Source organism: Heterocephalus glaber, unplaced genomic scaffold, assembly GCF_053883595.1.
Source record: "Heterocephalus glaber isolate CG9 unplaced genomic scaffold, H.glaber_assembly_v1.0 deba00001472, whole genome shotgun sequence".
Taxonomy (NCBI): Eukaryota; Metazoa; Chordata; class Mammalia; order Rodentia; family Bathyergidae; genus Heterocephalus; species Heterocephalus glaber.
Genome location: NW_028258315.1, coordinates 69,278,112 through 69,299,841, shown reverse-complemented (window position 1 = coordinate 69,299,841; position 21,730 = coordinate 69,278,112). Strand labels below are relative to the sequence as shown.

Genomic DNA, 21,730 nt, shown 5'->3' with positions numbered 1-21,730 from the left:
GGGCCACTGCCTGCTTCTGTAGAGGGTGCTTGCTTGTTGGAAGAGGGTTGCTTGAGGTCTGGGACCCAGGGCACCTCGGTTGCTGTTTGTCAGTCTACACCTATCATTCATGGCTGTTCCTCTCTGTTCCCCAGGTGCTGCACCTGTACTGTGATACATGCTCTGTGCCCATCTGTCGAGAGTGCACAATTGGCCGGCATGGGGGCCACAGCTTCATCTACCTCCAAGAGGCACTTCAGGACTCCAGGGCACTCACCATCCAGCTGCTGGCAGATGCACAGCAGGGTCGCCAGGCAATCCAGGTCAGCCCTTGCCATCTGCATTGGTGCCCACTGAAACCTTTCTCTCTGCCTGTCATGGACAGTTGAGCAGGCTGCTGTGTTGGGGAGACTGGAATAGTTACCAAAGGGAGCTCGTGACATCACCCAAACAGTGATCGCTGAAGAGCTCCTGAAGGTCTTGGGAAGATCATAAGGACATGGCCCAAATTAGTAGTCAAATGTCCAAGCACCTAGCCTGGGCTTATAAATCACTTGCATTTGTATTCAGCCCCCACCCCCAAATCCAAACGGACATTGCAAAATGCCAGACAACCACATACGTAATGCTATTACAGATTATTTATAGGTGAGAAATAAGTGAAAGCCCTGGTAATTTACCCTTGTCTGTTGAATTCCCATCACTTTTAGGGTTAGAGTATTAGCAGAGTTCTCTTACATGGTTAGGTAACAGTATACCTTACCTGGACTGCTTGACACCCTAAGCATAGACCACAGGGGTCAAATATTAGTTGATCGCTTACAAATACTAGATCACAGGGCACTAGAGGAGCCAGGTAGCAGTGGTACTGGGTTGGGATGAGAGGCACATTATGTTCACTACAGCCACACTCTGTACCATGGTGAGTGGGCTTCCCAGAAGGTCCCCATGTAACCATGGGATGTGTGTTGGCACCCCCACCCCCCTTTTGACTCTGGGTTATAATTCTTTAAAACCTACATTCAGCCAGTGGTCTGAAGATAAGAGTGATGGTCATCTTTTTCTATCTGAAGGTTTTTAAAGATTCAGATTCTTAACACATTGGGTATTACTGGATAAATCAGCCAGCTGGCAACATAGAGGCCTTCTAGTAAAGCAGAATGTTAGTTGTAGAGCTTGTCCTTTGGTGTTGGGGGAAAGCCCCTGAGATGCCAGCGCAGTCCTTTGAGACAGGGAGCAGAAGCCAGGGTAAAGGTTGAGAATGAGCTAGCTTTATTCACATCATTCACTGGCTGGTTTTGGTGGTACATCCCTGTAAACCCAGCTACTCCAGAAGCTGAGGTAATAGTTACCACAAGTTTAACCCCATTCTGGGCAGCTTTGTGAGACCCTGTCTCAAAACAAACAAACAAAAAAAGCACTAGGAATGTAGCTCAGTACAGACACAGTAGGTTGAATTCTCAGCAAGACAGAAGACAGACAAAATACTTAGAATGAATATGACTATAAAGCCATTTTTATATAAAATAATACCTTTTTTCCTTTGTTGGTTATTGAGCGATGGAACAATTGGTCAGCCACTGATATATTGAGATGCTAACGAAGTGAAAAGTCCATTCACCTTTTACCCTGCTGTTTTTGTTTTTACAGTACTGGTGCAAGGGAGGCGTGATGCCACTGCCCTAAATCCCCGGCTCTGTCCTGCCATTTTTAAAATAGTGTTTGTATTAACTGTTTTCTGTCCATAGTGTGAACAGTAGAGAAGGGAACACATTTAAGTAGCATGTATAGGGGCAGTGGTTTCTTGAGAAATATATGTATGAATTGGACCTTCATTTTTAAAATTTTTTTTGGTACCGGGCATCGAACTCGAGACCTTGCATTTGCGAGGCAGGCACCAGAACCACTGAGCTAAATCCCTAGCCCTAAGCTTTATTTTTTTAGTTTAATTTTGTTTTTGTTTTTTGGCACTGGGGATTAAACTCAGGACATTGCACTTGCCAGGCAGGTACAGCACCCACTGAGCTACATCCCTGGCCCTGCTTTGTTCTGAGACAAGGTCTCTCTGTAGCTCAGGCTGGCCTTGAACTCCCAAGTGCTGGGATTATAGGGATGCACTACCATGCCCAGCTTATTTTTTTAATATTAAAATCGCTTCATGCAGAATAATTTTGGTTACACAGGAAGAATAGATTCTAATTTCTTACAGGGATCGTTAAGTGACTAGTTTGATGTAGAAGTCACTAGTCTAAGAATCTATCCTGTGCTAGCTGTGGTGCCACATACCTGTAATCACAGCATTCTGGGAGGCCCAGGCAGGGAGGACGACAAATTTAAGCCCAGTTTGGGCAAATTGGTGACTTAGTGAAACCCTATGTGAAAATAAAATAAAAATGGGAGATGTAGCTCAGTGCAAAGGCTCTGGGTTCAGTCCCCAGTCCTGCAGCATCCCTCACTCCATCCTGTCCTTGATTTGTTTATTTGCTCTTTGTAGTAGTAGTATAGTGTGTCTTTCAGGGATATTTAATTTTTACTTTAGTTAGGATTGAACTCAGGGCTGTCAGCAGGCCAAGCTCACAACCACTCACTGAGTACACACCCAGCTCCTAGGGGAGTTTAAAAGCTGCTTTTTACAGATCCAAGAAACAGGTATTTTGGAAATAGGCTTTATTTTACTAATTGACTAGAGTTAAAATGACATTCATCCAAATAAGATGTGATGCATTAAGGAAAAGTAATGGAATTAAATTAATCATACAAACCCTAAAAAAAATGGAGAATGAAAAAATAGTGTATAGGAAAATTAGGGATGAAGTAGAAGTAGACCAAATGCTATTAAGAGTTTTCTTATTGTAATTTAAAACATGTATAACTGATATTGTGTAACAGGAAGAAAAGGTCTGAAAGAGGAGGGGAATTGGGAGGGGTAGGGGAAGGGAAAAAAGGGAAAGGAAAAAACATGAGAAGAGGAAAAAAATGGAAACAAGGTCTTTGCAAATAGGGAAGGGTGGAGGGGGTGAAGGGAGGGCAAGGGAAGGGGAAAAAAAAATAAGAACCAAGAGACTCATGTAATGATACAAGATCCCAATGATGAATGTAATTGTATCTTATACCTAAAATGTACCAATAATCTTAATGGGGGGAAGAAAAAGAGTTATCTCATATAAATCTGTTAGGAAATGCATTTAACTATGCACAACAGGCCCCTTTTCTGTTCCCAAAAGCTAGTTGCTTAAAAACTCATCATTTTATCTTTTTATTTTTGGTACCAGGGATCGAACTTGGGTCCTTGTGCTTGCACAGCAGGCGGTGAAACCACTGAGCTAAATCCCTAGCCCAAAACTCATCATTTTAATCTTTCCTGTTAAAAAAGAAAAAGCCTAGAAATGAAGGTAGTTGTCTTGGAGAATCCTTCCATTCCTAGGTCTTTATCCCCAAATGCCCCAGAATGACTGCTGGAGCTCTAGCTATGGCGTTTATGGTTTTTCTCTTCTTCTCCTCATTCCTCTCTCTCCCAGTGCTCATTTCTCATCAAGGAATCCTGTGTGTTTGTATGCATTCACTCTCCCCCTCCCCCTCCCTTTCTCCTCTCCTCCCCCTCCCCTTCCTTCCCTCAAAGAGTCATGTTTGAAGAACTTTAACACACCATGAGTGAATTAAATTTTTTCACATGCTCTCTTTTAGAATTCTTGATTAAAAGGAAATGAATAGTCTCAGGTAACCAAGTAGAATGGCAATGGATCAGGCTTCAGTTATTTAGGGACTCAGCCACTCAGTCTGCCCTTCCTCCCAGGTAACATCACTCTTGTTATTGAACCTGGGTTTCACCTGTGGAGGACACAAATGGAGTTTTCTTCTGGCTGACCTGCAAGCCATCCTCAGTTAATTCCTTTTTTCTGTAGGTGGGTAGGCTGGAGTGTCCCTGTGTGCTGTCATTCCCAGGAAAGGGCGTTTGACTGGTCTGGTTCGGCTTGCTTGGTTTCCCTTCTTTTGGCATAGTCCTGGGGCCAGAGGCACTAAGCTTAGTAGTTCCCTACTATGCTTAAATGAGTGAGCAAGAACACATCCCCAAAGTAAAAAATGGACCAAACCTGCAGTTAGATTTAAGTCCTTACAAACTTTACACCACCCTTAGATGAGTATTAGTGACATGTTAACAATATATCATTAGTTAGTATTGCTTGAGGACTTTGTGCTTTAATTCCACTTACCACTTTTATTTGTCTGTGTGGGCAGGTTCTGTTTTTGTTTTTTTCTTTTTTCTATTGCTGGGGATTGAACCCAGGGCCTGCTGCTCATGCTAGGAAAGCACCTTACCATTGAGTTACACTTTAGCCTGTTAACTTTTAACTTTTTCAGCAATTCTTTCCCTTTTCTTTAACCAGGTGTTTCTCTGTATTAATTTAATTTTCCTCCATGTTAGAGGTAATATGCACTCCCTAAAGGTACAGAAGTTTTTGTCTTGTTTTGGGCCCCTTTGGACTCTTCATGACACCACTGATCATGTTTCTTTGATTGTGTTGGTACCAGGAGGACTGAGATTCCATGTTGCTGTCCTGTAACGATTTAGTAGCCCCATACTGCATGCAGCTGGTGCATTATTAATCTCAGCAGTGACATCCTGTAATGTCAGACACTTGTTTTCCTCTATCTTGATGTTTTCATCTATCTTGATTAGTTTGTATGCTTGTCCGAAGCTTCAAATAAGTCATTTTTGGATGGAAATGGTGTTATTAAAGGCTAGTTTCCTATTGAAAAGCTGTTTTTTAATCAGTATTAAATTATGTGTGTCAGATGTACAGTTGATCGTGAATCAGTGTTTCTGAGTTATGACTGAGGCACTCACAGATTGTTGTGAGAATTTTAGTTTTGGAAAGAGATTCAGATGTATACCTTTGAATTCATTCTAGGTTGCCCTGTGTGGAGAATCTCCCTGGGGTGAGGGACTGGAGTCTCTCACAACAAAAATCATAGATTATCTGCATTGCATCTTGTCAGTACTTTAGGACATTTAAAAAGTAATTGCTCATTTTTACTGCCTTTGGAGGGGGCAGTATTGTAGCTCCAACCCTGGAATGCTCTACCACTGAGCACTTGCCATTTTTTATCTTGAGACAGGGTAACATTGAACTTATATTCCTCCTGCCTCAGTTTCCGAAGTAACTGATATTAAAGACATATGCCGCCATGCCTTGCTTTAGTTTTTTTTTGCTTTTTAAAACATTTCATTTCTTTTACATTGCCTGTTTTACTGAAGGTGTAACATTTAAGTCAAGTACATAATTACAAGATTTTATAAGGTGCAGTAATTCACTGGGGACACTGGTACATTTCTGTTGACCAGAAATAGTTGCTTTAAGTAAAAACCTTTGATTCTTTTTATCTTCTATCAAATTTAAGATGTCATTAATTATTAATTTAAGTAGTTCCAGTATCCAACATGAGCATATGAGTAATACGTGCATTCTGTATTACCTTCTAACTTTGAAAGTCTTTAAGGTACCTATAGACAAGCCACTGTTCTTTGTAGCAGATATCACTAATTAGTATCTGCTTTCTTTCTCTTAACCCAGATCTGGCCTGAGACTCCTCCATACTAAGTGGCCACCCCTCAGTAGTTGTTTGGCTTGTACCAGTTCATTTCCCAAATTGAGACCCCATCTTCAGATGTCTGACTGGCTCCATTAACAGTCTAAAGAATGATACAGTATTCTCCTGAGCATATGATCTTAGGGTGATTTGTTCTACTTAAGACATGTACATTTTTATTTTAGAAATTTACTCTTTTTGGGGGCCAGGGATTTAGCTCAGTGCTCGAGTTCGATCCCCGGTACCAAAAAAAAGAAAAGTAGAAATTTACTCTTTTTGTCCACTGTCATTTCCCCCCAACCCATCCATGTTCTTCACTCATTTCACAATATTTCCCTATGCCAGGCCTTAGAGACTGGGAGATAATCTGACAGGTCCTGGTCTGCATGTGTTAGTACTTTTGGGAAGACACATTTTGCTTTTACATACAGTACTTTTATGACTCCCGGCCTAACGAGTAATGAATTATTCACCTATGCTTGGTGGTTGCTCAGATTGGCAGTTAAAGTTTTGAATCCCTTGTTACTTATCTGAAAAATGAAACAAACAGTTCTTACTATAGTTCCTGCTACAAATACTAGCACCTGCATGAACCTGACTGGAAATATAAAGGGAGTAAGCCTAGCTGAGAAACAATGGGGCAGAGGTGAGTAGGGGTCAGCCTATTCCTTTGCAGAGAGAGTAGTCATTGCTCTCTTTCACCAGTCCTTGCCCTATAGGAAAAACAGCTTGCTAGGTTATTTCCACATTGCCTTTTTAAAAAAACCAGTTTGGCAAATAACAGGACGCTGGTACAAAGAAAGGGTTTGCTGTCTCTGCTTTTTATTGAGTGTTGTTAAGGAATGTTATACTCATGGACTTGACCAGATACTGAGTTGGTCATCCAGACACAGAGGATAAGTAGGACCCCATTTATAAGACAGAACAAGTCAAAACTGTTGGAATGGAGGAGTGTTCATTAAATGAGGCAGGTCATGTGTGATTCCACTTATGGTGAATTAATAAGTGGTTGCCATGAGGGACAGGGAAGCTGGAAGGTGCCTATTTAATGGTTAGGGAATTTCATTTTGGAGTGATGGAAATGTTCTGGAGTTAGATAGTGATAACAGTTGCATGGCACTGAATGGACAAAATGTCAGTAGTGGTAAATTTTCTGTTGCATATTTTACCACCATTTAGATTCAAAGTGAAGAAATGTAAATTGGCCTCCGTAGGTGATCTGACTTTGTTGATGACACAAGTTAAGTGCATTGAGCAGAAACAGCAGTTGTACCTGAGTTCAAGTATTTGTCATCTGAGAACAGTTAGTAACAATATCTGACTCTGCCAGGCGCTATGCTTGGTTCTTCCCATGTTTTGCCTTGTATTTTCTCTCACATTGACACCTTGCTAAGGTTGGAGAAGACTAGGAACATGTCCAAGGTCCTAAACTTAGTAGGAGCCTCAATTTGAACTTTAGTCATCTGATGCCAAGGATGACTCATCAGCCTGATTTGCCCAGCAATCCCACATCCCAGAGAGTCCTTTAGTTGGTCCAAGGTGACGCAGACAATTGGTCATCATCACTGTTTCCTCATCCCGAGTCAGGTTCCATCCAAGCACCTTGTATTTCCTGGGTATTTCCAGCTGAATGACCTGCTCTAAAACCTGTTGTTCATCAGCACTCAGACTGGAGTCCCGGATTTAATGCCTCAGTATCTCCAAGAAATTCTTGTGGCTTTTCAAGACATGTCATATAATATTAATGAAAACACCGCCCTTCTGTCTGGATTAATTTTTCATGAACAATAATATGGCTGATTAAACTGGCTGATTGACTAGGGGTGGTGGTACAGGGTGAGTGTTGTGATATGTATGTACATTGTTTCTGACCACAGACATGGGTCCTTAGGGTAGAGGAGGCGATACTCCCAGTGTGTACTTGGTTTTGATTCAAGCTGGGTGGGGTAAGCCAAGTTACTGAGGACTCCACAAGAACATGGTAGATTAGTACTACCCTATACCTGGATTTTTTCTGAGTCAGGGAGTAAGGCCAGAAAGTCTGGAAAGTTTCTTGTTTGTCCAAAGTTGCACATTTTACATCTGATCCTCTTTCCAGTTTTCGGCAGTCACCCAGCTACACTGGTTTCACTGTGTCGGAGTAGCTCTTAATAGTCTGACATTCACTGTGTAGGTGCTATTTCTCATACAAAGAAACCTAGCCCTTGCCAGCAGCTCCTTCAGTTACATGTCAAACAGATGCCAGTCTATCCCCAAGTGCTTGCTTTCTTTCCAAGGAAGTGGATCAAGTGGTCTGGCTGGTAGACTATTTGCAGATCTGGTAGGAGCAGATTTAACTGCACAAGTGGAGGTTCTTCTGATGCCTTAAGGTGGTTTGTTGATTTCCCGCCCCCCGCAGCTGAGCATCGAGCAAGCCCAGACGGTGGCAGAACAGGTGGAGATGAAGGCAAAGGTGGTACAGTCGGAGGTGAAAGCCGTCACTGCAAGGCACAAGAAAGCCCTGGAGGAGCGTGAATGCGAGTTGCTGTGGAAGGTAACACAGTGCACATACCGTTGCCCCGCTGTCCAGCTTATTTTCTGTGCAACTCCACTACACTCTGTCAGCACCCTGCATTCAGATCCTGGAGCCAGGCACTAAGTTTAGAATGCTAGGAAATTTTGCAGAAAGATGCAGAGGATCTGTGGAACATTGTGGATGCTCTCTGTGTGGTAAAACAAGCCTGTTCAGAAGTAGTTGGGCATCCCAAGACTGTAAGGAGTCTCAAGTTTTATTATTCTGTGTCCGCAAAAGGCAGCAAAGACAAGGGAAAACAATCAAAACTGTTGTTAGGAAAGGCAGGCTGGTAGGAAACATCCTTATTTTTGGGTCCTGGTTGGTTGCACTTCCTGACTTCCTGTGGAAAGCCAGCTCAGGGCACTGCGTGTGTGCCCTTTCTTCCTGTTGGAGCAGGAAAGAGTGTTGAACACACTGGTGTGCTGTTCAGATAAAATCAGCTGAGAAGACCACTCATCCCGCAAAAGTCAACATCTCACCTCCTTTTCTGATTTTGTACCCCCCTCAGGAAGGAGGAGATTAATGTCTCCTCATGGGCTGCTCAGTGTTTTAACTATAATTACATTATCTGAACACACAAATAAGACTATCAGATGATTTAAAAGATTGTACTTCTGCCTTTGTGGGCTGGTTTTCATCTCAGTATTATATGATGGGTAGTGATGACTATTGTCTCAGTTCCTGAAAGTGACCTTCACTAACCACTGTACCCTGAAATGTTCTGTAAGGTAACAGTGGACTTTGGATTGCATTTTCCATTCAGTTAACTGCACAACTCTCCTTTCTTTGTGCCTCTTCTGATCTGTTAAGGGATCCATATTAAAGGATATGGCTTATTTACCTTTCAACAGAAAGAGAGAGAGACTGAGTGTGTGTATATGAGTCCAAGATTCATTCTCAGCATATGTTTTGAGTGCCTTTGTGGTATGACAGAGTTTTCAGACACTCAGATGTCCCCATGGGCCTGCCAGTCTCATGCCACCCACGAATGTTAATTATAACTGGAGGGGCCTGCTTCTTGCAACCTGAGAGCTTTGTAGTGAACTCTGCCACAAACTCTTCTCTTCTGCATTTCCTGATGAAAAAGGCCTTTGTGTGTGGGGATTTCTGTAGCTCTCACCTTAGCTGCACTCCTCCTGTGAAGCTGACCCACTGTCTGTGTAAGGCAGTTCTCTTCAGGGAAAATGGAAATCAGGTCTGCAGTAGACAAATGTTTGAATGAAAAGCCAACCTCTTGTGAATATAAGAAATGGTTTCTGCTTGCCTAAAGATTCCGTCTCCAGATAATACCAAAATAAGCTTGTTTATCCTGGACATACCCCTGTTGTTTATCTTTACCTTTTGCTTTGTATTCTTACCCCTAACCTGTGAGAATCCTCCTCTCTGGTTAATTACTAATTTTCTATTCTTTACCAGAAAATCCTTTCTGCTTGTGTCTGTCTGGGTATTTCATTGTTACATTACGGTTTTGTTTTTTTTTTCTTGAATCTCCGGATTGAACCCTAAGAGATGTAAATATAAGGATTAAGCCTTAATTTGCTGGGCAGCTCAGTTTTACATCTCTGGACATACTTCTTTCTTCCTATCCTTTGTAAATTTTTAGTGGAATCTCCTTCTTTATACTTTAGGGTTCAGAACCAAAGGTAGAAGTTAGACCAAAGGACAAAACTTCTCTTTCATAGAACCCGTATGGTCTTCTCTGGACACACGTTGTGGTTCCAAAGTGAACAGATGAAAAGCATGAATGGATCAAAAATCACGTCATCGCCCCTCAAGGGAAGTTCAGATTAAAATCCAGCCTCAGAACAGTGGCCCCTTATTCTAAAATAGACTCTATGGCTTTTAGATCATCAGAGCAGAACTCAGGGTCCTTTGCAAACAGTGTAAACTAGTTGGTAACTTTGTTCTCTCCACAAAGTGAATCGTTTTAGAATTAGGGGAATTTTAAGTATTTAAATTTTTATTTATTTATTTTATTTTTAAACCCAGCCCCCACCCTCATCCCGCCCTTACTGGGGATGGAACTCAGGGCCTTGTGTTTTTGAGGCAGGCATGGCACCACTGAGCTCTAAATCCCTGGCCAAGTATTTAAATTTTTAAAAAATGAAAAAAATTGTTCTGTTTTGTTGATCAAACAAATCTTCATATTTTGGAATAGAGTTTTTTCCTCTTTTTTTGAGAACTTCAGCAGCACAAATTATTTGTACAAGTCAGAATCCATGTCATCTGCTAATGACACTTTAGATGTAGATGGCTCCTTTTGAAATAAGCAGATTGCAAAATTTGCTATCTCACATTAGAGATGCAGCAGGGACTTTCAGATTTCCAACTGAGTTTCTGAAACAAGTTAATGCTGAGGATGAAGCTTAGTGGTTGAGCGCTTGACCAGCATGTGTAAGGCCCCTGGGTTTGATCCCTAGCACCATGTGAAAAACTAAAATAACAGATGCAAAGAGAAACTGTGGGATCAGGAATTTTGAGATCTTGAATTATATCCCCACTAAGTCCCATTACTTTGTTTTGGTTTTTTTTTTGGTACTGGGGATCGAACTCGGGTCCTTGCGCTTGAGAGGCCGGTGGCAGAACCACTGAGCTAAATCCCTGGCCCCCATTACATTTTTCATGTAAAATCTTTCATTGTGTGTGTGTATGTGTATGGGAGAGAGACAAGGAGAAAAAGATTACTCAAGGTCTCAGGGTCGCAGTATTGAGAGTGCAGTGTTTTCGTGGATACAATCTTTCTATCTTGCTGGTTCTACCTCTGGTACTCTTTCTACTACTTTCTTCTCTACCTACACAGCCACCTCTGTTGCTTGAGCCACAATCTTACCTTACCTGGTTGGTCACTGGTTTCCATTTCCTCCGTTTTCTTGTTTATCTCCAGTACATTCTCCACAATGTAAACCTATTCTTGTGATTTCACTGCCTAAAAACCGCCTTAGCCTGGAGGCTAAGAGAGGGCGACACAAATTCAAGACTACCCTGGGCAGTTTCGCAAGACTTTGTCTCAAAATTTCAAAATAAAAATTGCTAGGATGTAGCTCAGTCATAAAGCGCTTATCTTGCATGTGGCAGGCCCTGGCTTCAGTCTTCAGGACCACAGAAACAAAACAACTGCTTTCTTGAAATGCCAGACAGCCAAATACCTATGCCTTTAGATTTGAACTTAGGAAGGAGACCATACCCCTTCTGTCTAAATCAGGCCTCCCTAGGCATTGTCTGTCTCATCGTGTTCCTGCTTTTTATCACCCAGTAATAAATACCTTTAGTGACCTTATGTTCTTTATTTGCTTAATAACTTGTAAAATGTGAGGACAGACACTATATTTTCAGTTGGTTATTGTATTTCCTCGAGAGCCTGGGGCACAACAGGTGCTTGGTAAGCATTTGTTAGATGCCTTTTTTTCTTTTCGCTGTTTAATTTCTAAGTTAGGAATAATTGCAGTAATAATAATAATTATAATAATTATTATTATTATTTTGCCACATATCCTTTACCCAAATTCACTGATTATTTACCGTGCTTGCTTTATTGTTCTTAAATAGATTTCTCACTCAGTATTCATGGGATTGGTTACAGGGCCTCCCCCAAGGATACCAAGCTCTGTGGGGTACAGGTCTCTCATATGAAGTACCTATTGTATTTGCACATGGCCTCTGCATATCTTTCCATGTACTTTAACGTCTAGATTACTTGTAATACCAAGCAGAATTTTTTTTTTTCTTTTTGGAGGCACTGGAAATTGGACACAGGGTCTTACCACTGAGGTATGTCCTTGACCAGTGTTTTTAACTTTGATTCACAGTCTTGGCAAATGCTAAGGCTCAAATTTGTGACACTCCTGCCTCAGCCTCCCAGAGTGCAGTAATTGTTACATTAATTTATGGACAGTGACAAGGGAAAAGTCTGTGAGCGAAAGCTCACTTTTTTCCCCAAAGTATTTTTTGAGAGGGACACCAGGGATCAAACTCAGGACCTTGTGTTTTTGAGGCAGGCGTGGTGCCACTGAGCTAAATCCCCGGCCCTTCCCCAGAGTATTTTTGACCTGCTATTAATTAAATCCATGGATGTAGATCCTGCACATAGTAAGACCTTAACTACATTTGTGATTTGAGAATAAGCTGGAATTTTGGAGACATGGCCTCTTTAACCCTAAAGGTAGCAGTGTTCACTTCCTATAAACAAGGACACCGTCTTAAATGGTCATGGTATGACTTTGAAAATTCAGGAAGTTAATCTTGATACAGTACCAGTGACATGGATATGATACAATACCAGTCCATGGTTAAGCTTAACATTTGTCCCAACAGTGTTTGTGTATTTATTCCTTCTCAGTGCTCAGTATTATCAACTCCTGCTGGGCAAGTGCTTTTCCACTGAGTTATACCCTCAGACCCCTCCTGTGTTGCATCCTGTCTTGCGTGTATGCGCAGACACACCTATTTATTCCAGGCTTACTTATCACACTTAACTTGTTATATCATCTTCTGTAACCTGGAAGATCTCCTTAGCATTTTGGAAATAGGGTCTTGCTCTGTAGTCCAGGTTGGCCTTAGACTTTCTATGTAGCTCAGGTTGGCCTTGGAAGTGTGATCTTCCTGCCTCAGCCTCCCGAGTGCACTATGATGCCTGGCTTTTTGTGCTCTTTTTTGATTCTTCTGTTTTCCAAGAGTACAGGCCAGTTGTCTTTTGTAGGTTATCTCTCAGTAATGGTTTCTCTGTTTTCTGCTCTTGGTTCTAAGGCTTTGCTGTATCTCTTTACTTTTCCTCTAGGTAGAGAAGATCCGCCAGGTGAAAGCCAAGTCTCTGTATCTGCAGGTAGAGAAGCTAAGGCAAAACCTCAACAAGCTGGAGAGCACCATCAGTGCCGTCCAGCAGGTCTTGGAGGAGGGTAGAGCACTGGACATCCTACTTGCCCGAGACCGGATGCTGGCCCAGGTGCAGGAGCTAAAGACCGTGCGGAGCCTCTTGCAGCCCCAGGAAGACGATCGGGTTATGTTCACACCTCCTGACCAGGCACTGTACCTTGCCATCAAGTCCTTTGGGTTTGTTAGCAGTGGGGCCTTTGCACCTCTCACTAAGGCCGCAGGTGATGGCCTCAAGCGGGCCCTCCAGGGTAAGATGGCCTCATTCACTGTCATTGGCTATGACCATGACGGTGAGCCTCGCCTCTCAGGAGGTGACCTAATGTCAGCTGTGGTGCTGGGCCCTGATGGCAACCTGTTTGGTGCAGAGGTGAATGATCAGCAGAATGGGACTTACGTGGTGAGCTACCGGCCCCAGCTCGAGGGAGAGCATCTGGTGTCAGTGACCATGTGCAACCAGCACATTGAGAACAGCCCCTTTAAGGTGGTGGTCAAGTCAGGCCGCAGCTACGTGGGCATTGGGCTCCCGGGCCTGAGCTTTGGCAGTGAGGGTGACAGTGATGGCAAGCTCTGCCGCCCTTGGGGTGTGAGTGTAGATAAGGAGGGCTATATCATTGTCGCCGACCGCAGCAATAACCGCATCCAGGTGTTCAAGCCCTGTGGCTCCTTCCACCACAAATTTGGCACCCTAGGCTCTCGGCCTGGGCAGTTTGACCGACCCGCTGGAGTGGCCTGTGATGCCTCACGCAGGATTGTGGTGGCTGACAAGGACAATCATCGTATCCAGATCTTCACCTTTGAGGGCCAGTTTCTCCTCAAGTTTGGTGAGAAAGGAACCAAAAATGGGCAGTTCAACTACCCTTGGGATGTGGCAGTCAATTCTGAGGGCAAGATCCTGGTCTCAGACACCCGGAACCACCGGATCCAGCTGTTTGGGCCTGATGGGGTCTTCCTGAATAAGTACGGCTTCGAGGGGGCCCTCTGGAAGCACTTTGACTCCCCAAGGGGTGTGGCCTTCAACCATGAGGGTCACTTGGTGGTCACCGACTTCAACAACCACCGGCTCCTGGTCATTCACCCTGACTGTCAATCAGCACGCTTCCTGGGCTCAGAGGGCACCGCCAATGGGCAGTTCCTACGCCCACAAGGCGTGGCAGTGGATCAGGAAGGGCGCATCATCGTGGCAGATTCCAGGAACCACCGGGTACAGATGTTTGAGGCCAATGGCAGCTTCCTGTGCAAGTTTGGTGCTCAGGGCAGTGGCTTTGGGCAAATGGACCGCCCTTCTGGCATTGCCATTACCCCCGATGGAATGATCGTTGTGGTGGACTTTGGCAACAATCGAATCCTCATCTTCTAATTGCATCTACTAGGTTTCTGTGTTTGGGGTGTGTGCGTGTGCGCGTCTCTCTCCTTTTGAATATCAAAGAAGAAGCAGTCTCAGGGAAATTTCTTTTTTTCTTTTTTTTTTTATTTTAAAGAGAACAAGAAAAGTACAACATTGCTTGAGTCCTACCTCATCTTTATTTTTTTACAGATGAATGTACTTATCTTTTGTGCAGGGATTGAGCCTGTGAAGTGATAATTTCTATCTACCTCATAAATCTTTACATTTCCTTCTCCAACAGGCCCTCTTCCCTTCCTCAGTGGAATTCTCATTTTCCTCTCCCCAGTGTGGGGCGTGATATGCACAAGCCTAGCATCTCTGCGGCTGGGAGGGCACTGGATGTATGTGGTGGGTTGGATTCTGTAGCTTGAGCCAAGGAAACACAGTAGGAGAAAACTATAAAATGTGGGGAAAATAGGATTTAAAATTCATAATGATAGAATATTTGTGTTCTTGAGAATAATACTGTTGTTTTGGGGGTTAGATTTTTGTTGTGTGGTTTGATCTTTTTGGAAAATCTTTTTTTTTTTTAATGCTGCAACAGAGGAGTTTTCCTTTGTTCTATTACCTCAGTGTGTCTCACATCTTTAGCATCTTTTCTTATTTCTAGGAAATGTGGCTGTGGCTTGCTAGCCAAGAAAAGCAGACCATTCATGTTTTAGGGTATCTGATCTTTCTCTTTCTTTTAAGGTTGGGGGTGTGTGTGTGTATTTTAAAGCCATCTTGCACCCAAATAGTAAAGCTGAAAATGACACACCACATCCTAGGGAACCTATTTTCTTTACATTTTGGTTTCTGAAAAAATAGATGTAGCTCAGGATTCTTAATTAAAAGTATTCTCAAAAGTTGAGTATTTGTATTTTGTTGGTTATAAATTGTTAGTGGAAGGAAGAAGAAAATGAACCTCATTCTCAGAGGGTTTTTAGACATGGACTGCCATGCTGAGAGAGGAAGTAGAGGGCACTAGGGAAGCCAGGCACCCCCAAACTAGGGATTGTTCAGCAGGGGTGGGGCTGATCCCTGACCGCAGAGTGAATGTTCTGTAAGAAGTATAGGCAAAGGAATAAACTTTTATTTTAAAAGCACAATTTTTTCCTGCTTTGGAAATTCAGGGAAATACAATATTTGAACCTCAAATTAATGGGAGCACCCCATTGTCAAACCTTCTGTGCAGGTCACTTTTATAGGATTGTTGCCTCCCAGGCCATCCTGTAGGGAGGACCTTAAGGCTAAGGTGAATTTTCCCCCAAGGCCTTTGAATGTGAAGGATTTATAAACCAAATCACCCCACCCTGAAATGTGTAGGATGTAATATCTTTTTTGAAACCTGTAACTTGGTACCAAAGAATGAATATGTGTAAGCCAGACTCACACTGCAGGGTGGGGGGTGGCATATGTGTCACTTTACAGGATTGGTATTTTGTGAGCTGGACTTGGGTACAAAACTTTATGCTTCTAGGTGGTGTTTGCCTTTCAGTTGGAAAGCGGGTTTAGCTGAATCCCTGCTTATTAGAACCCAAATGGTGGGTCCATAATTCATCCCCCCAGATACTGAAATAAGAACCAGATTCTGGGGTAGCAATCTTTAGTAGGAAAAAGTGGCCAAGAAGGACAACCTCTGTTTGAAACAGTAAGTCTAATGGATCAGTTTCTGTTCCTGTGTGTTTGAGATTTCTGTTGCAAAAATGGAGTTTTTAAATGAGCAGAAAAAAAATTCACTAATGGAGCAATTTACTTTTTTTATCCAAAAAAAGTGATGGATTAATGTGACAAGTCAATCAAACTGCTTTTCCCACCCTCTTCTTTGAGACATTTAACCTACCACTTTGAGAGACCCTCTTTTTTTGCTTTAATTCTAGGGTTTCTGATTTACCAAAATGGGGTGGGGGGTATTTCACAAAGCAGATCTGCACACAGTCAGAGATGCACAAATTGGGGGAATATCTTCAAGTGCTCTCCCAGCTGCTGAGTTCTTAATGGGGTAAGCATTAAGAAATCTTGTTTGGTACATGGACCTTTTATTTTGGAATCTATTTTTAGTGAATCTTCTCCTAATTCCTATTCAATTACCTTTAACTTTGCTAGAGTCCACTGAACATTTTTACTCTTTCTTTTGTTGGAGTAACTTGGAGATTGTCTCCCTGCCTCCCCTTAGTTGTCCACCAGATCACCATTTAAACACCAAAGACAACTGGTCTTTAATGCTTAAAATTTATTTTATTTGAAGAAATGCATCTAGATAAAAGTATTTTCAGAAACCTAAGTTATGATTGTGACTGGAAAAAGTCTTCAGTTATTCACTGCCTTTTTATTTTTTCTTTTTCATTTTGATGATCATCTTCACTGTATTTCCTTTCCAACTTCCCCCTAGGTGGGGAGGTATGGGTGCTGAATGAGAAATTTAGTTGGTGAATAGCAGTAGATATAAATACTTAACATTTCGCTGTGGATTTGGTTGTAAAGCCAGGGTTTCTGCCTCACGGCTGAAATTGTCAGGTCTTAATAGAGCAAGCAGCTTGCAGTCTTGGAGCAAGTAGGGCCCTCTTCTGAGGTGGATGTGCCGTGTGCTCATTCCTGACCCTGGTTCCTCCATATTGGTTCAGCCCTTTACCTTTCAGAACTTGGAAAGTGGCATCTGCAAAACATGGTCACATTTGGGAAACTTTTGTTTATAAAACAATTGATTATTTGTGGCTGCTGGAGATTGATTCCTGACCCTTAGGGATTGGTGCTAAGCACTTTGGAGAATGTGTTTTGTATGTGGATTGTTCCAAATCAATGAAAGATGACAAAAGCCAACATTTGGTACTCCCTAGTGTGAGGCTGTCTAAAATGTATGTGTTCTAATGCTTATCTCCTGCTCATAACAAAGCAATGCTGGAGTAGGTAAGAGTTGGGGCAAAGAGGAGAGTCTTCAAAGGGTTGGAAAAATTAAGGTATTGGGATGCTGAGAGGGAGAATAAAATGTTTCTAAGGAAGAAGTGTTAATTAGGTAATGGTCCCCAGGTAGGTCTGATATGGTCAGGTGGCAGCAGTGGGAAGGATGGGATGTAAGGTCAATTTATATTTGGAGGTAGCCATTGGTATTGTATATATAGGCTACATGTTTCGATATTGATGTTAATGTTTAATGGAAATCTCAATAACTCTATAGGTGTTGGCGCCGACTTAACATTTCAGAAGTGTAATCTGTAAGTAAAAGTAATCATTTTCTGTCAGTTTGGTCATGAAAAGCAATCCTATGTCAGAACCTGTGTGCTGTTGGGGCTGGCAGGTAGCATTCGGCTGGAGCCCAATGGCCTCAGCTGTACCCCAAGTGCACTAAGTCCTTAATCAGTGCCCTTTTAAGTTTGACTAACTTGGAGAAACACAAGGGTACCACAAACAGAACCTAAATTATTTTTTGGGCCAAAGAAGTTGCCAGAATCAAGGCACTTTGTTATCAAATTGAAAGAGAATAGCATGAAATCAGCTCAGCCTGTTTTACTCTAGTTAAGCCAAAGCTTATTTCAGGAGGGACGTCTTTTAGGCTTGAAGCAGGAGAGTACTGTTTGTATTATGTGTTGTCTTCTTATTTGGAAGATTCTAAGATTGCTGTGGTAGATAGTGAAAGATATGCCAAAGTTTTAGGCTTGTTTTTTCTGTTGTTTAAAAATTCAGTGGTGCCAAAAAATATTTAGGGTGTTTATTTAGAACATCTCTCTTACTGAGTTTCCAACAGTCTGGGGCTGTATAAAAGTCAAACTCTGTGCTTGCACGTGATGGTTGCCTAGAGCTAGAGCCTCCCCAGGTTCTACAGCTTTCTCAGGCTTCCTGTGGGCCTGGGGGACAGGACACAGCATACAGGACATCCTGTATGTCCTGGGGTATAGGACATACGATAACACTGCTTTTTGTTCAGGTTCTACCTCACTTTTGGTGATAAGTTTCATCTACCTCATGTTAGCATCTGAAGGGTCTTGAAGAGAATAGTATTAATCCAGTGGGGAATAGGTGGAAGTGAGAAGCTACCTCTAGAACAACTATTTTCATAAATTTAGAACTGTTCCTCCATGAAGAAATGTTGGACCTTTATAAAGAGATGTCAGGTAAATGCAGTCATAAATTCAATTAGTTCTTACCAACCTCCCCTCACCTCCAAAAGAATTTCGCATACCTTTCCACGTTGTTCAGTGTTATGAAACTACTGGGTAATCTGACCAATTGGAGGACTTAATGACAAAGACCTTTAGGTCTCTTTCTCTTCAAGAGAAAAATGTTTTATCTGTTTTTGAATGTCTACAAATAGACCCCTTTGGGGGGATTCTAAAGTCCTGGTTGGGAACATCAGATATTTGAAGGGAATGAGAATTCTTTTGACTTTATGATTGTATTTGTAGCTTTCTGGACCCAGCAGGAGGATGTTCATCACCATGATGTTGCAGCACCCACTGTTTCTACTGAGCAGTGACTGGTGAAATGTGTATTGCTGTTTCGTTTTGTGTTTTAATTTTTTCTACCAAAGGTAACATGTTGACGGGTTGCTTTTTTCTGTTTCGTTTTTTCTCCTTTACTTGTTTGTTAAATACTTGATAAATTTGTGAAGCACATTATCAGAATATTTACTATATTGACCCTCTACCTCTCTTCTTCTGTGGTTAATATTTGGTTTGACTGAAAGGGAGGATCCTAAGACCACTCTAGCAAATCGTGAGATGGGTTTATAAATGTCATGGTGAAGAAATACCTCAATGATGTCTATTTTTAAAACTGATCTTACGGGTTAACAAGCCAGCCTGGTGGGATGTTTTCCATCATCATTTAACCAGTAATGGTTCTAAAAGTTTTGTGTATCCCCATGGTCTTAGACCTCATTTTAATGATTGTATTAACTTTCAAGCTCAGGTAGTATTTTTCCTAAGGCTATCTCAGAGCACACTGGCTGAATGTTGGCGTGTGTAGCAAATTGTTTACTTTCTTTACATAACCAGCTCTGTAATAGTTCTTCTAGCAGCCTGTGTAGTCCTCTTTCTTCAGAGGAAGATTTTTCACATTTGTGGGGTTTTCTTGTTTTTAGGGTGGTAAGATGTCTCTTTTTTTTCTTTTCCCCTAAAGTCAATGCAGGTGAGGGTGGGTGGGTAAAGGGATGTTTTTAACTAGCATGTTAAGAATAGTTGGGTGGGTGGGAGGGTTGTTGTTAGTATTTTTTTATATGAATCTTGTTTAATAATGTCCATTAGCTCTCATGCCTGGTCATAAAAATGCTTTAATTTTTAAGTATAGAATACATGACTCAGTTGAGTCTTTTTCTCTCTTTTTTTTTTTTTTTTTTTTTTTAAAGAAATTTAAGTTGAAGAATTGGGGGAAACTAGCAAAAAGGCATGTTGCCTGATGTGAGGGTGATTAAATTAAACCTCTGCTTTTTATTATTTGTCCAAGGCAAACTGATATAAGCAATATGTACCCCCAGAATGCCTCCCTGGCCGCAGAAGCCATGTTGCAAGCCTGTCTGGGTGCCGGCTGCCTCGTGCCACGTTTTACATGGGCACTGCCTTGGTAGTGTGTGTCCCATGCCATCATTTCAGTGGATGGGTGGGGAAGTAGATTTTACTTCAGACCTATGGGCAAAAGTAGGTTTTTGTTTGTTTGAGTTATGTATTTCCCCTCTTGTTATTGCTTTTAAATCTTAAATGTTAATAGTATAGGCCGCAGGCATGACAGGCAATGAGCAGGTGAAGAACCAATGGAAAAGTGTTCAAAAACTCCTGTGTTAGATAACAGGCTTCTGAATGTATCGCTGTGGTCCACAGAGAAGGCTGGAGAAGGTAGCAAGGAGATGCTGTATCAGCTACTACAGCCTTAAAACAAAGTTGGTGTCTCTTTGGACTTTAAAATTGTTCCTATGCAGCTTATTTTATTTTTGTTTAATCAAATAAACAAGAGGGTTTTTTCCATGGATATGGTGTGTCTGTGTGATCCTTTCATCCAGAATAAATATGTGTGGGTGAACTGCCCTCAATAAAAACAAGTCCATAAGGTGAGTGAGTGGCCAAAGGGTTTTGCTTTAGCTAGGGGGCTTGATTTGACTTGTAGTGTATTGAAAAAAATGTAGATGCTAGCATTTTAAAATACAGGAGTTATTGAACAACTTAGAAGTTTTAAAATCTAGACTTCCCCTGGGCCCATGTTCTCCCACAGGGGCTGAGAAGCAGCTATCCCTTTAGAAGAACAAGTACTGTAGGATTTCCCGTTTGCCCCCAATCCAATGGGTACTGGTTTTATAACCTCTGTTGTGTAGGGAGGGTGTCCTCGAAACCATTTTGGGCCTAAGTCTGTCCTCTGGGAAGTAAGCAACTCCCCGCAACTGGCTTCTAACCCTTTGGGGTTGGTCAGGTACCATATAAATGCCAGATGGGTAAATGGAACTCTCTTGAGCTTGGTATGTTCAGTACTTACTTTGGTACTTTTTTTCCCTGAAACTAAGTTTTACCAGATGTGGCTCACTTCTTTAATCATATGGCCTCAAGTTTGAAGTGTGTGTGTCTGTGTTGCTATGGATGGAACTCAGGGCCTTGTGCATGCATACTCAAGCTCTCTACCACTGAGGTACACATGTGTCCAGGGTTGACTTTTTATAGAGGTTCTGGCAAACTGGCAGTCAGCAGCACAGTGAGATCGACTTTTTTCCCTGAAGTTTTCTCCTGACCTACTTCCCTTCTCCTAATGAGATAAAATGTCACATAAGTTGTAGCTGAGTATGGTAGAGCACACCTGTTATCTTAGCGCTCAGGGAGGCTGAGGCATGAGGATCACTGAGTTGGATGCCACATAGTGAGACCTTGTCCAAAATTTTTATTTTTTTATTTTTTTGGTACCAAGGATCAAACTTGGGACCTTGCACTTGTGAGGCAGGCACTGTAACCACTGAGCTAAATCCCCGGCCCCCAAAATTTTTAAGTCACAAGTTCTAATGGTGGTAGAAACCATCAGTTAAAACTGCCGAGCGTCAGTACCCGACCTAGGCAACCTCTGCTTTTTTCTTCACTTAAATGTTTACTGCCAGTAGGGGATTAAAGTATCTTTTTCCTTGTTGATACCTTCTGCTTCAAAATTGGAATCCATCCCAACTAGCAGTTACCTAAAAGATGTAAGATAGAATACAATTTAATGGACCTTCCCTGTTCCCATTCTTCCCCTACCCAGTCTCCATCTCTCCCTCATCTAATTTCCCTTCTCCATACCTGGATACAGTGGGAGACTTTGTGTTGAATACAAAGGTTTTGTTTTTTTGGTTTTGGGGGGGGTACATTTTAGGTATACAACACAATTACATTTCTCATTGGGAACTTGTACCTTTACATGATGCATCTTGGTTC

The 21,730-nt window shown here is 42.0% G+C and overlaps 1 protein-coding gene across 1 annotated transcript in view; it reads left to right on the top strand.

The window, feature by feature from the left end:
* Trim71 (tripartite motif containing 71) overlaps window positions 1–15,017 on the top strand; it is a 70,436-nt gene extending 55,419 nt beyond the window's left edge. The window contains exons 2-4 of the mRNA XM_021238707.2: window positions 135–302; window positions 7,967–8,101; window positions 12,897–15,017. Coding sequence (XP_021094366.1) covers window positions 135–302; window positions 7,967–8,101; window positions 12,897–14,348 — 1,755 coding nt within the window. The 3' untranslated portion in view covers window positions 14,349–15,017. The remainder of the gene's footprint in view (window positions 1–134; window positions 303–7,966; window positions 8,102–12,896) is intronic.
* Window positions 15,018–21,730: the final 6,713 nt, after the last annotated feature.